This window comes from Melanaphis sacchari, unplaced genomic scaffold (assembly GCF_002803265.2).
Source record: "Melanaphis sacchari strain LSU unplaced genomic scaffold, SCAv2.0 Contig43_pilon_pilon, whole genome shotgun sequence".
Classification (NCBI taxonomy): Eukaryota; Metazoa; Arthropoda; class Insecta; order Hemiptera; family Aphididae; genus Melanaphis; species Melanaphis sacchari.
In genome coordinates this window covers 1,307,825-1,320,757 of record NW_020271284.1, presented here as the reverse complement: position 1 = coordinate 1,320,757, position 12,933 = coordinate 1,307,825, and the positions used below count along the sequence as shown (strand labels likewise).

At 28.1% G+C, this 12,933-nt stretch overlaps 1 protein-coding gene across 4 annotated transcripts in view; it reads right to left on the bottom strand.

Annotated features, from left to right (window-relative positions):
• The window catches only part of LOC112597848 (four and a half LIM domains protein 2), an 87,803-nt gene that overhangs the window by 32,798 nt on the left and 42,072 nt on the right, over window positions 1-12,933 (bottom strand). For 2 of the 4 annotated variants that reach the window (XM_025344080.1, XM_025344081.1), the window contains 3 exons: window positions 5,487-5,667; window positions 5,132-5,362; window positions 3,894-4,109 (listed from right to left, as the gene is read on the bottom strand). In XM_025344080.1, the coding sequence (XP_025199865.1) occupies window positions 3,894-4,109; window positions 5,132-5,362; window positions 5,487-5,667 (628 nt within the window). Of the gene's footprint in view, window positions 1-3,893; window positions 4,110-5,131; window positions 5,363-5,486; window positions 5,668-6,169; window positions 6,339-11,234; window positions 11,320-11,490; window positions 11,570-12,933 lie in introns of those variants that run through there. The other 2 variants (XM_025344082.1, XM_025344079.1) reach the window with 2 other exon arrangements.

The window sequence follows — 12,933 nt, the reverse complement described above, 5'->3', positions numbered from 1 at the left end:
CGCAAACCATGTACATTCTCACTCTCTCTCTTTCTTACTATGTATTTTTGTCACTGCGACCTTACCACTACACGCGTAAAAAACAAGAACGTATACGTTCCGGATAATTTGAATCGAGTTTACAAAATGCCAGGCGAAAGTAATGCGACGCGAGTATTGAGACGGTCATTACAAGCTATATGTCGCTGAAATTGACGTCGATTCGTTGGCCAATACAAATAGATATATTTATGACCTAATTGCAGTGTTTCCAAATACCTTTAAGTCATGGAACCTTTTCCAGAATTTGAAAATTTAGTTGAACCCTCATTGTTTCAGTCCCAACGAAGAGAAGGCCAGCTCTCATTTATCGTTAGAAGTTTCAAGTTAGTTCTCTCATTAATCGTAAAAAGTTCGTTCTCTCATTAATCGTTTAGTTTAAATCAAAAACATTGTTTACCGATTTATTTTTCCTAAATTTTTTACCATACCTTTGGGTTCCGCAGAACACCAGTTGAGAAATACTGCTTTATCGATAGGTATATGTTAGCATTTCGTGTAAATCTCTAGGGATATGAATGACATGATTTTAATGTTGGTTAAGCTCATGATTAGGCACCTGACCTAGAGGTTTTTTTAATGAGAACCAATACCAAAAAAACTAAGAAAAAAATTGAACTGCCTTTTAATCTATTATTGCAATAAAAATATTATAATTAACAATTCTTTAGAAAATATTTTCTTTTGCAATTAAATACATAAAATATAATACATCTCATTGTAAAAAAAAAAGAATTAACATAGAAAAAAATTATTTTAGCTAAATAAATATAAAATTATTTTTAAAATAGTAATTTTTTAAATTAATTACTGGAAAACCCTAATTTATCAATAAATCTATTGTTGCTTATAAATTTATCGTTAAGTAATACCTGAATTGTGTGCAAGGAGGTATAAGAATTATAAGATAATATCTGAAATATACACAGTGTATTGCATTGAATAAACTATACTAATGATTCTATCTTTAGTTTAATTGAACTTAAAATTTCCTAGGGCACCCGACAATCACTACTGGTAACTATATATAAATATGTAATACCTTAAATACCTATACATTGAATTGTTTTGGTCGGTTGATTTAAGGAGGAATTCTGCAATTACGGCTATACATTACATTTTTGGACTTCTACAAATATTATAATGTTAATTTAATGTTAAATATTTTAATAGCTAAAGCATAGCTTAAAGGTAATAATATTATTATATCATACACATTTTAGTGAGTAGACTTGGCTTATAAGCAGTGAATCGTCAAGCACAACCTATTGGCGAGCAACATGCGTTCAAATAGACTACTAAAATAATCAACGACAGATGGCGCCGAGGTTGGTGTAGGAACATAATATTATTATTTTATTTCCCATATAAATATCTGATTTACTTATTAAAACTGTCAACCAAAAATATGTTGGACACAAGCATATGGTTTATTCGAGGGGGGAAGGAGCTAGGTATAAACGTAGGTAAAATCTCAAATTGTCCACTATGTTATACTTTTTAGGCTAGTTCGCTAACCCGATGGCCCAAGTCCAAGGACCATTGACGGTCAGATCATAAGTAATTCTTTGAAATCAAAAACTGCCAAATTATATCCAATAGAATTTCTAGAGACTGGGAGTTCAAATGTTTAAATATTTAACCCATTCTAATAAATCATTATTAATTATTTTTTATAGGTATTGTTGCTTCAACTCCAGTAATCGTAAACGTGTGATCTCCGACCCCGTCTAAGTAAAATACATCCTTATTATTATAAACTATCGAAATTTGTTTAAAATATAATGTAATTCTTAAAATAATATTGTTATAACCGGTGTAGATATTATATTTCCTTTTAAAATACTTATTTATTTGAATAGAAAAATACATTTTTAATGTTTGATTGATGTAATACTTAGGTAAGAGGTGTCTAGATACATTCATTAGATAATAATTGCCGTAAATAATTTGAAATCACACAGTATTGAATTAATACTGGTTTAAATAATATATTAATCAAATTAATATTATCATGATAAATATATAAATAAATAGATCCCTTAGAATCTGTCTTATAAATTGTAGTCAGAATATACATTCAATAATAATGTTATGAATTAACATCAGCTAATGATTTGCAACATGCTGATTTTTAAATGAAAATGTTTTTATAGTTTAATTTTTCAAATTTAGTACCTATGACAGTTTTTTAAAAATTTGAAAATGTGAAAAATTCTGTTGCAAGACTTATCGTATTAAAATTAGTTCTATAAAAAATCTATAAATAAATTGCGATAATATGTGCTAAGTACTGAGTACTAATATAAATTAAATGTAACACATAACATTCATAACAATTTACTAGAACTATAGTAAAACTTAGCAATTATAATTATTCAATTTCTTTATATGATATATAGTCATGTTATATTATTATATAAAATATGTCGAGAATGTATTAATGAAAAAATATTTAAAGGTTATTGTAATGAATAAAACTTAGTAAATATAGTATTACTATATAGATATTAAAATAAACATTCTGCCAAGTACAATTTCTTTACTAAATTATACCTACAAATAAAATATTTATTATTACCTACTTACAACAACTATCTAATTATAGTACATCTGCGATTCTCCACAAAACTGAATTATTAAATAATTAAATACTAATTTTGAAGGTATATGCACAATAACAATACTATATATGTATATATCTGATAATAATGGCAATAATGGTAATAGTTGTTGTGTTAATAACACATGTTAAAATCATTTTTGTATTAATTTTCTGCCTATTTCGGATTATTAATTCCGAGGATAATCTAGAATTTACTATATTATGTTATTTTTTTACAAACATGTTATTAATTTACAAATAATTGCTATTTAGACCATCTGTCATCATATATGAAAGGTAACGTAATAGACATTCGTTTTTCTAATAGATATATTACCAGTTAAGCAAGAATTTCATTATTTAATAATTAGACGAACTGTTATTTAGTTGAAGTATTAACATTAAAATTAAATTAATACTATAAATAATTATTTTATATAATACTCAATTATAAAAAATTAAAATATAAAAATTATGTTAACTAGTTGTCAGTTGAAGATTAAATACAAAATTTTTATTTTGATATTTTATATTTAAAATAATTTTCATAAACGTTTAAGAAAGAATGTAAATCTTAACAAAAAATGTTGATAGTTTTAATATGATTGCACATTTGCATTCATATAATTTATAAACACATAACAATACATACAAGACATCTACAACAAATTTTAAATAATATAATTAGTTAATAATATTTTTAAAACAAGTGAATTTATTAATTGTCTAAATTTTAAACGTGGAATACCTACTTATTACTACAAGATAGACGTTGGTGAAATTTTGAAATATATAATACATAATACACCATTATTAAATATAGTAGTGTGGACACGAATAAAAACAAGCAATGTTTATACGTTAGTTATGATTATACCAATAAACATGTTGATGTAAACATATTGAAAAACATATGGATGTGTGTATCACTATCATTGTTAAAATAATGATAAATAAATCAATTTAATCGTTGTATCTGTTATTGAAATGAACACAACACTATCAGCTAGTTCACACAAGTTGCAGAAATCTCATTTTATTCTACTTCCAATGTACATAAGGTAACTACACAATTACAGCGAATTTACTTAATATTTATTTATCACCTAGTGTTTATTGTCTTTATTTGGTTAGTAAAGTAGATAGATATTTTATGAAATCGCACCATTTCAAACCTTAACACTAACAAATACAATTTTGTAGTTGTTACACAATAATATAATATTATGTATAAAATTATGGCTCTTACCTCATCACAAGCTGAACACCTTGGTTTGAATTGTTGTGCATAGTGACGTTCACAATACAAATGATCTTCGTATAGACAGTAAGTTAAGTCGACAAGTAGCTCTTGGCATTCGGTACAAGTGAAACACGTCGGATGCCATAAAACTGTATCGCCAAATTTAGACGCAAATACTCCTATTTCACCTGGTTCAACATTTTTCTTACATTTCGGACATTCCTAAACATAATACGGTATTCTTATAAATTACAATTTAATTAATACAATATATAATATAAATAGTTACAATTTTTAGATTAAGTCAATATGAGGATAATAAAATCAATTTAATATTGAAACAATATTATAAATTTGATTGTTAGATTATAAACATGATATGACTTAATATTACAATTTAAAATTTTTTATTTAATAATTGATGTGCTCTATGAATGAGAACCGACTGCCATCATCATAAAAATAAATTATAAAAAACCTAAAGCTTGCTTCTACTTATTTAGTTTGGATTCATTTTAAGAACACGAAAAATTAATTTTGAGCGCCAAGGTGACGGAAAATTTAAATCTAAAATGAATATTAAAACTTAAGAAGAACATTAATACATTATACTATATTTTTGTACATTTAAATATAACGTAGAACAATTTTAAATTTTAAAAAGTTAGTCTTTAAATAATAATACCTGATTTCCGCCTATGAATATAAGTTGAATTTTATGCGCACCGTTAAGTTATAATGATTTATAAAGTATATGGTTTAAATTAATCAACATTGAATTGGTTCAAGATTAAAAATAATATTTTTAACACAAAAATGAAGATAAGGAGATTAAAGTTATCTATAAACAATAAAAAATAAGTGAATCATTATGAATAGGTACTGTATTTAATCAACTATCTACACATTAAAAATGAGTAGCAATTTCCTTCAAAATTAGTTAATGGTCCCTAGACAATGTAAATAAATCTTACAATAATTTATAACAAAACAGTGTTTAAAATAATATTTAAAGTTGCAATGGTAATTTTAACGTAGGTAACTATTTGGTATTCTTTAAATTTATAGCATACAATGAAAATACTACAACTTACAAAAACAATACCAAATAATGCCATACTCAAGGGTCAAGATACAATTCTGAAACTTATGGCTACTTATAAATATATAAAAATTAAATATATTATTAAAATATAATTTACATTTTTTTTTTTTTTTAAACATTTTATTATAAATCAACTAACCACATGGTAAGTACATTCTCTAGCATATCCGATGTCTAATGCTATCTCGTTTCTAGCATTTATAAAGTCTTCGTAGCTCTGATGATGCCTTTGTTCCACATGTTTACAGTAAGTCAAGGCTAAGTCTTGTTTCGGTAGTTGTACGACTACCTGCTTATCTCTGTACTTTTCGCCAGACGTGCCCAATTTAGGAACTTTGTTAGACGGTAAACTGTTGAAGTATTTTTCTACCTGTAATATAATAAAACAATTAAATTAACAACTGTTAGTAAATGAAGATAGAAAATATTCAAACATACGGTTGTAAATACAGAAAATAATTACCCAAAAAATGTTATAATATAATATTATATACCTTATGACTAGGCAACCCAGGAGGAACCCATGAGTACCCTTGGCTATAAGACCTCTCCTTTGACACCCTCTTGTCCGGGTCTTGCACGGGCTTGAAACCAAGCCGGTCCCGTACGTTAACCCACTCCTCGTGCAGCACATCGTGCGAGTCTTTCGTGCATTTACAGCTACCACATGTTTTCCTAAAACGTGACAAAAATATTTACATTTAGGAAATAAAAAATCGCCGGTAAACCGCGTGCGTCGTTCTTGTGAGTCAATGATCCACTAACGTACATGCTGTTTTTTCTTACTAAATGATTCATACATAATAATATATTACACTATGTTGTAGGCCATTTGAGAAATTTGAGTTTTTACAAGAAAAAAAACAAGACCTTTTGTGATAAGTACATCGTTTTGAGTTGTTTATATTTTTTTTCTAATCAAACGGCCAATTTTAAAGCTCTTTGTATGTACTTATATAATGACCTGCAACTATATCATTATAGGCGTTTTGGAAATAAATATCGAATACTTAAAACTCATAACGAGCAACTTAGTCGCAAAGGCCATGGTTTTTACGCAAGAATATCAATTTTTCAGATGGCATACAACATATTATGTATGAGTACGAGTCAGCCGTATGCTCATAAATATTATATATTATATGTGTGTGTATAGTATGGGTTCCAGCCGAATTACCTAATAATAAGTTCGCAAAGCTCTTCCTGCCCAAAGACTTTGCCGTAAAGTTCAAGTATTCGGACGCACGCGAACTTGAGCCCCGGCCAAGGGATTAATGGCGAGTCCAGTCCGCTGTAAAGTGGACAACAGTGAGCTTTTAGGTCTAGCATATCCTTCGGCACCGGTCCTGCGAGAAATTATCTAACTCAAAACGCAGCACAACCACACTACAACACCGTCGCTACTTTAAGCGTCGGCAACAGTATCTCGAAAAAATACTCAATAAACGTATAAATAGGCTCGTTTATTTTTTAGAATAGACAATAAAAATAATATGTTTCCGAACGTTTTCAGACAAAATTTTATAAAATAAAAAACAATACATTTTCCTAAAAAAGAAACTACCTACTTAAGAAAGCACATCTTATGGGAGTCCTGATTTCTCGGTTTGTATTTTATAAAATTCAAGAATAACTTTAAATTGAAATATTATTAATTTATACAGTCATGTTGTCACCAGACTGAATTCAGAACACGTCTAAAATAAAAAGTACAACTACAATTTGTGTTAAAAACACAAGCAAAAAAACCGAGCTATTTATACAATATATCAATGGTAAAGCGCCGCATTTATGTGGTATAAACTTATACTCGTAAATACACTTTCATGAATTTTTCAAGAACCACAAAAAACATTATGTATGACTGTACAATACTAAATATGTATTCAAAATTTAGTGAATAATTTAAAAAAAAAATCATATAAATATCTAATTTAATATTTGAATGATTATTTTTTTAATTGTTAAAATGTTTATACCAAAGGATTACCCTTCATAGTTTTAAAAAATAGCTTTTCAAAAATAAAAATAAATTTAATGTCAGATATAGATAGAACTATATAAATTACTAAGATTTTCAAATTACCATAGCGTCCATAGTCACCGTATCTCTCAAATCCATTATAATGGACATATTATTTTTAGTACACAAAGTTAAATAACTCAAAAACTATTTGTTTAAATCTTGATATTGACACAGTAATATTTTTCGAAAATTATTTGTTGTATAATTTATTGTTTAAAGAAGGGGTCTTGTCATTTTAAAAATAGAAGTTAGTATCTTTATATGACATTCCTAAATATATTTTAAAATCAGATTTTAAGTAACTGTGTTGTTGGAGAAGAAAAACGGGATGATTATATTTGGTGAATCACTCTGTTTACCTAATACGGTCGTGAGACAAAAGTATGTCGACAGTATACGATGTAATATTATATTATTGTACTCGTGCATTTAAAACGACAAATAATTGCTGACCAGTTAGCGTATCGTCGCGTCGCGCCGCGCCGTCGCTGTGAAAACAATAATTACTGTGAAAATGCAACAAAAAGACATACAACGATAAAACAATTTCCTGTTATTACAGACGAACAATGTAGGAGAGAATAAACAAAATACCATTTGTCTGTTGTACAGGAAATTTTCAAGAAATAGCGTAGATCGTCTTTCAATGCAATCTAACAACAGAGTTTCCGCCGAGGAGATTAGGAAAAAAAATTCGACGGTCCTTGTGCGAGACGCGACCTCATGATATTATTATTGTTTTATGAGTGCGTTGTCGCCGACACGATTAGGATAAAATATTCGTAATAATGACAACGGTGCGGTGACGATGATGATAATAATATTATTAAGCGGAGGTGGCGACGTCACTATACAGACAAATTTATCGTTATTGCATTTGGCGGCAGCAGACTCTCATCTCAGATTGTTAATTGATTGCTTGTCGCAAATCATCAAAACACGACATTAAATTATCTCATGTATTTGTATGTATATCGTATACCCTAAACACTTGTCCGATTTGATGTAGCTGCGCTCGAACTTGTACGAAATGATAAACGACTAATATTAATAATCGAATCACCGCTTCTGTTAAACACGATGCATTAAACTTCTCAAGAAAAAGCGTCGATTTGAATGTTTAGTTTTTTTATTATTTTTTATGATAGGTATATTCTATAATTTATTCATTATTTTCACCATCACCACCATTATTTGTAAAAATAGTAACACGTTTCTTATTTAAATTGGTTACGCGTTCTTGTGTAAAAATGAAAAAAAATAACAAAATATTCGACCAGAATCATTTTTGTAATATGTATAAATAATAGTATATGATTTTTTATTTTTACTCATACTATTTAAAAAAATTATCGAATCATCATCTCAATTTTTTATTGGTTTGAAACAATTAATTTTTAATCAAGTTTTACGATAGCCTGGTTGTACGCATTTGAATAATTTCCATTTATTATACAGACATAATATAAACAAGTGTAACACTGACCGATCGTATTTACATGTTATAATTTAGACTTTACAAAAACCAATAAATACTTATCGTAATCTCTCGTTAGTACAAATAATGTACAATAATAATTTATGTGACACTCAAAGAAGATATGGTTATCGTTAAAACAATAATAAACATACCTATAGACATTTCACTCGGTAATAACATTTAAATTTCCATAATTCGAATCTCAAGAGGAATAATAATAATTTTGACTAAGGTATTATTCGAATTATGTAAGTACATCAAACACAACTGATAGACACTCTGAAAAATTGAAAAAAAATTCGAGTTTTAAAGTTTTTTAAATTACTGAGATTTACGTTATCGTGACTTAACTGTAAATGTGTAAGTTAAAAGTTTATGATTAATACACATGAGTACACTAAATAGAACAAATGTTTTTTTTTTTTTTTTAAACATAAGTAATAGTTAAATACTCAAACACTATTCAGTAATATAACAGCGATATAATAACAGTAATAGTAATAGTAATGAACAAATTTATGTTTATGAAAATATCCAGTCAGAACGTGTTGTAATAATTATCAAATAAACGCTGATGAGTACATCGGCGTTTTGCCTACACCGTATCAAAACCTATATAGTTTTATTAAATCAAATATCATTGACCAAACATTAAACAGGTAAGCGGTATCAAATGCTAAAATAAATGATATAGTATTATAATAAAATTTCGACTACAATACAACTATTAAGAAAACGCTTTCCACCGCATGTGTTGAATTGCGATAAGTAAAAGTTATATTTACTTTCAATACTTATTAGCTTAAGATTATATAAAATATTAAAGTTTGTAAATTATTATAACAGGCTAAATAATCAAAATACTATAAATAAATAACGCACTAACAAAAATAATATTCTTATCTTTAAGATTGATAATAGGTCAATTTACTTTAATATTAAATAAAATAACACAAAGTTGCTTTTATATAATTGAATGCAAATTTTCTATGCTGTATATGGTTGTTGAATGGTCTATAAGCAGTTCAAAGGTCCCGAGATCATGTAGACAATACGTATACATATTAAAAGAAAATCCAAGATATGAAATATTAAAAATACAAAATAAAGTAAGAAATTTATTTCATAATTTTAAGTTATAATGAGTTATACAAAATTAGGTATTCAAATAGTAATGGATTCTAATAAACTCTTATAGATCCAATGTAAAACAGATATCTTTTAAAATATTGCGGTGGTTTTGTTCTAGTTTCAAGAAAAGTAATCACGTTTCTTTTTTTTTTTTAAACGACAAGTAACACTGAAAATATTTTAAATGCGGGACTTATTATTGCCATGTGAGAGAGTTAACCGCCATCGAACACTATGAAACGAATTCGCATTATATATATATATATATATATATATATATATAATATTATTATATACGATCGCAGCGATATACAGCAACATGGTGCCGATTGGAAAATACCTACTTAATATTCGGGAAAATACATGAAAATCCTTTCTCGATCCACGACTGCGTACAAAAAAAAAAAAAAAAAACCGAGTATGTAATCCAGTCAAGGTCTGGACCTGCATTTATTTACCAGGGCAAATTATTTTTTCATTTTATCAAAATAACATAATAGTAAATATATAATAAATTAACATATTATTATAACTACATACCTAGCGTTATCGCTAATAATGTTATTATTCCATTAATATAGCGACACATCATGACGTGTATCGCACGGTTAAATAATAGAAATAATTATTATTATTATAATAATAATTACAACGACCACCGGAGTATGAGTATACGGCCTGCAGTGTCAGACATATAAATGAGTAAATAGGTTCCCGCGGCGTAAAAATACAAGCACGCCAGTCGTGGCGGTATATTGAAAACTATATTATTTACTGTGATATAGTGGAGATCCATGACAATATACAGAGAATAAAAAAAATTTTAAATTTCGAAATATCGTCGGCGCTCGGCGTATACAGACAATACTGCAGTTTTATCGAAAAATCACGTCGCGGCCGACGGACGTTGCAACACACTCGCTATACGCGCCCGGACTCAATACAACGGTTTTTAGTGTTTTCAGTTTTTCACGGCAAAAAAAAAACTCAACCAACCAACTGAATAATAAGACGTATAACAATAATCGTAATGCGATTGAACGCCATACATCACGCGCCCGCGCTCCGCACGCTAATTGAAAACTGTCGCAAGTGGCCGCCAAATAAAAATACGATTTGAAAAACAGTACGACATACGTTATAGGTACTATACACTTTTACTGTAATAATTATATTGTGTAGGACGTAGATACAGGCAATATCATAACATTTACACATAACCCGGCGGCGACGGAATTATTGGCTAGCAAATTATGCAAAATTATGATAATATAATATAAATTATAATATGGCAATAGATCTATTTCTTTAAATAAGGTTATTACACAAAAATACACATGGAATCAAACTCTACAAAAAAGATAAATAAAATTGTTATTTGTTTCAAAAGAGCAAATGTGACAAAATTAAAAAATATATTAAAGACATATTTTCTTACTCAACAACGATACTATTGACACAACTGAGTCTAGAATAGATATTATAATAAATTGAACAATTTTTTTGCATTTTAAATAGATGGGATTATTGAATTAAAAAAAAAAAAAAAAAAAAAAAAAAATGTTAATATAACTCGGCCCCGATTAAAATGATATAACTAATTACTATATGCGCGTACTCTCGAAATAACTGTGGTCAATTCTCCTGCTTCAGTCGTATCTATATTAACACTGTCGAACAGATGGTCACACTATACGGAAAACAATAAACTAAATCAAACGATTGCGTTTATATTACATTATATTAATAAAAAAAAATTACAACTGAATAAGCTGACACAAAAATGTTATTATTGCGGTAAATGAAAAAAAAAAAAACAGTTAGTGGAAAAATCAAAAAAGGTTTTCAAGCGTAGACATACTGCAGTACGCGACTCGTCCTCGATTGACTGCTCAACACAGCCGTCAAGAGGCGTCTCTGACACACACGCGCTACGTTTATTGTCGTTGTCGCACTGAACATCGTTCGACTATTATTTACGATGATGGTAATAATAATGATAAAACAGTGTACGCATCATACACACACACACAACGCAAATATGATAACATTTCGTCTTCGGGTGTCTCTCTCTCACACACACTCTTTAACTGTCTTTCCCTCTCAACTAGTACATTAAAAACTGTAGTATATTAATATCATATTATTATACCCGTCACCCGATTAGGAAAGTATATTATAATAATTTATAATATACCTCTAGGGCCTCTAGGCACACTGATATCGCATATCGCTATCGCGTTAGTTCAGTATTATTACACTACAATATTATTAATCATAGTTACCTATCACATAATCATTGGGAAATCCTCAAAACTAAATTTGAAATCAAAAACAATTAAATGTGACATACTGCTTATAAACTTATCTAGACACATAACATTTAAGTACATAACCTTACAAACTGTTATTTAAAACTAATACATAAAATTACGAAAAATGCAATACATCCTTTGTATTTCTTTACACCAGAATGTAATCAAATTAAGATAAATAAATGAACTACATATTTCCAAAATCATTCAAATTCTCTAAGTTAAAATGTGTCTTATAACACTTCCTAAATATCCCATAAAAAAAAAAAAAAAACGAAATAACTTATGAACCGAAGACTTATTTGAGTAAGTACATGGTTAACATACAATATTTAATTTAAAAACATATCTATATTATATTACATATGATAATATTTGATAAGCAACTTTTATGTAACATCGGATACTTGTCATTGGTCACAGCATTGAATGATTTATTTTCATGCTCACACGTAAAATGGTATAATACATATAATTAGGTAATAAAGTTTTTACTTGTAATATCAATTATTTATGTACAAAAAATAAATACACTATTTTACCTATCACACTACCAGGTTAAAATAAATAATCAAAAATATAATTGAAAAAAAAAATAGTAGAAATGCTTATAGAATCTACAGCATGATACATATTGCGTATACAGTCTGTAAATAATTATTACACGAATTTTTAATGGACTATTTATTGCATGTACTGAACTACTATTATAAACAACATGTCGCGGTCATTTACGAGCTTGTAAAAAGTCGTTGTCAAGGATAGGTTATTACTTATTATAATAATTAATAGATAATATATTATAATATAATACAAGGATAAAATGAATATATTTCATAACTGCTTAACTAGTTATTTTTAATATAGTTCCAAGAAACAATTCAAAATCTTAATGTACCATAGCCCACAGTAGATTGTTACCCACCGTCCGAATGATCACGAGAAAAAGAGTGCTTTTCTTTGAAAAGTTCGCAGTCAAATGTCTCCTT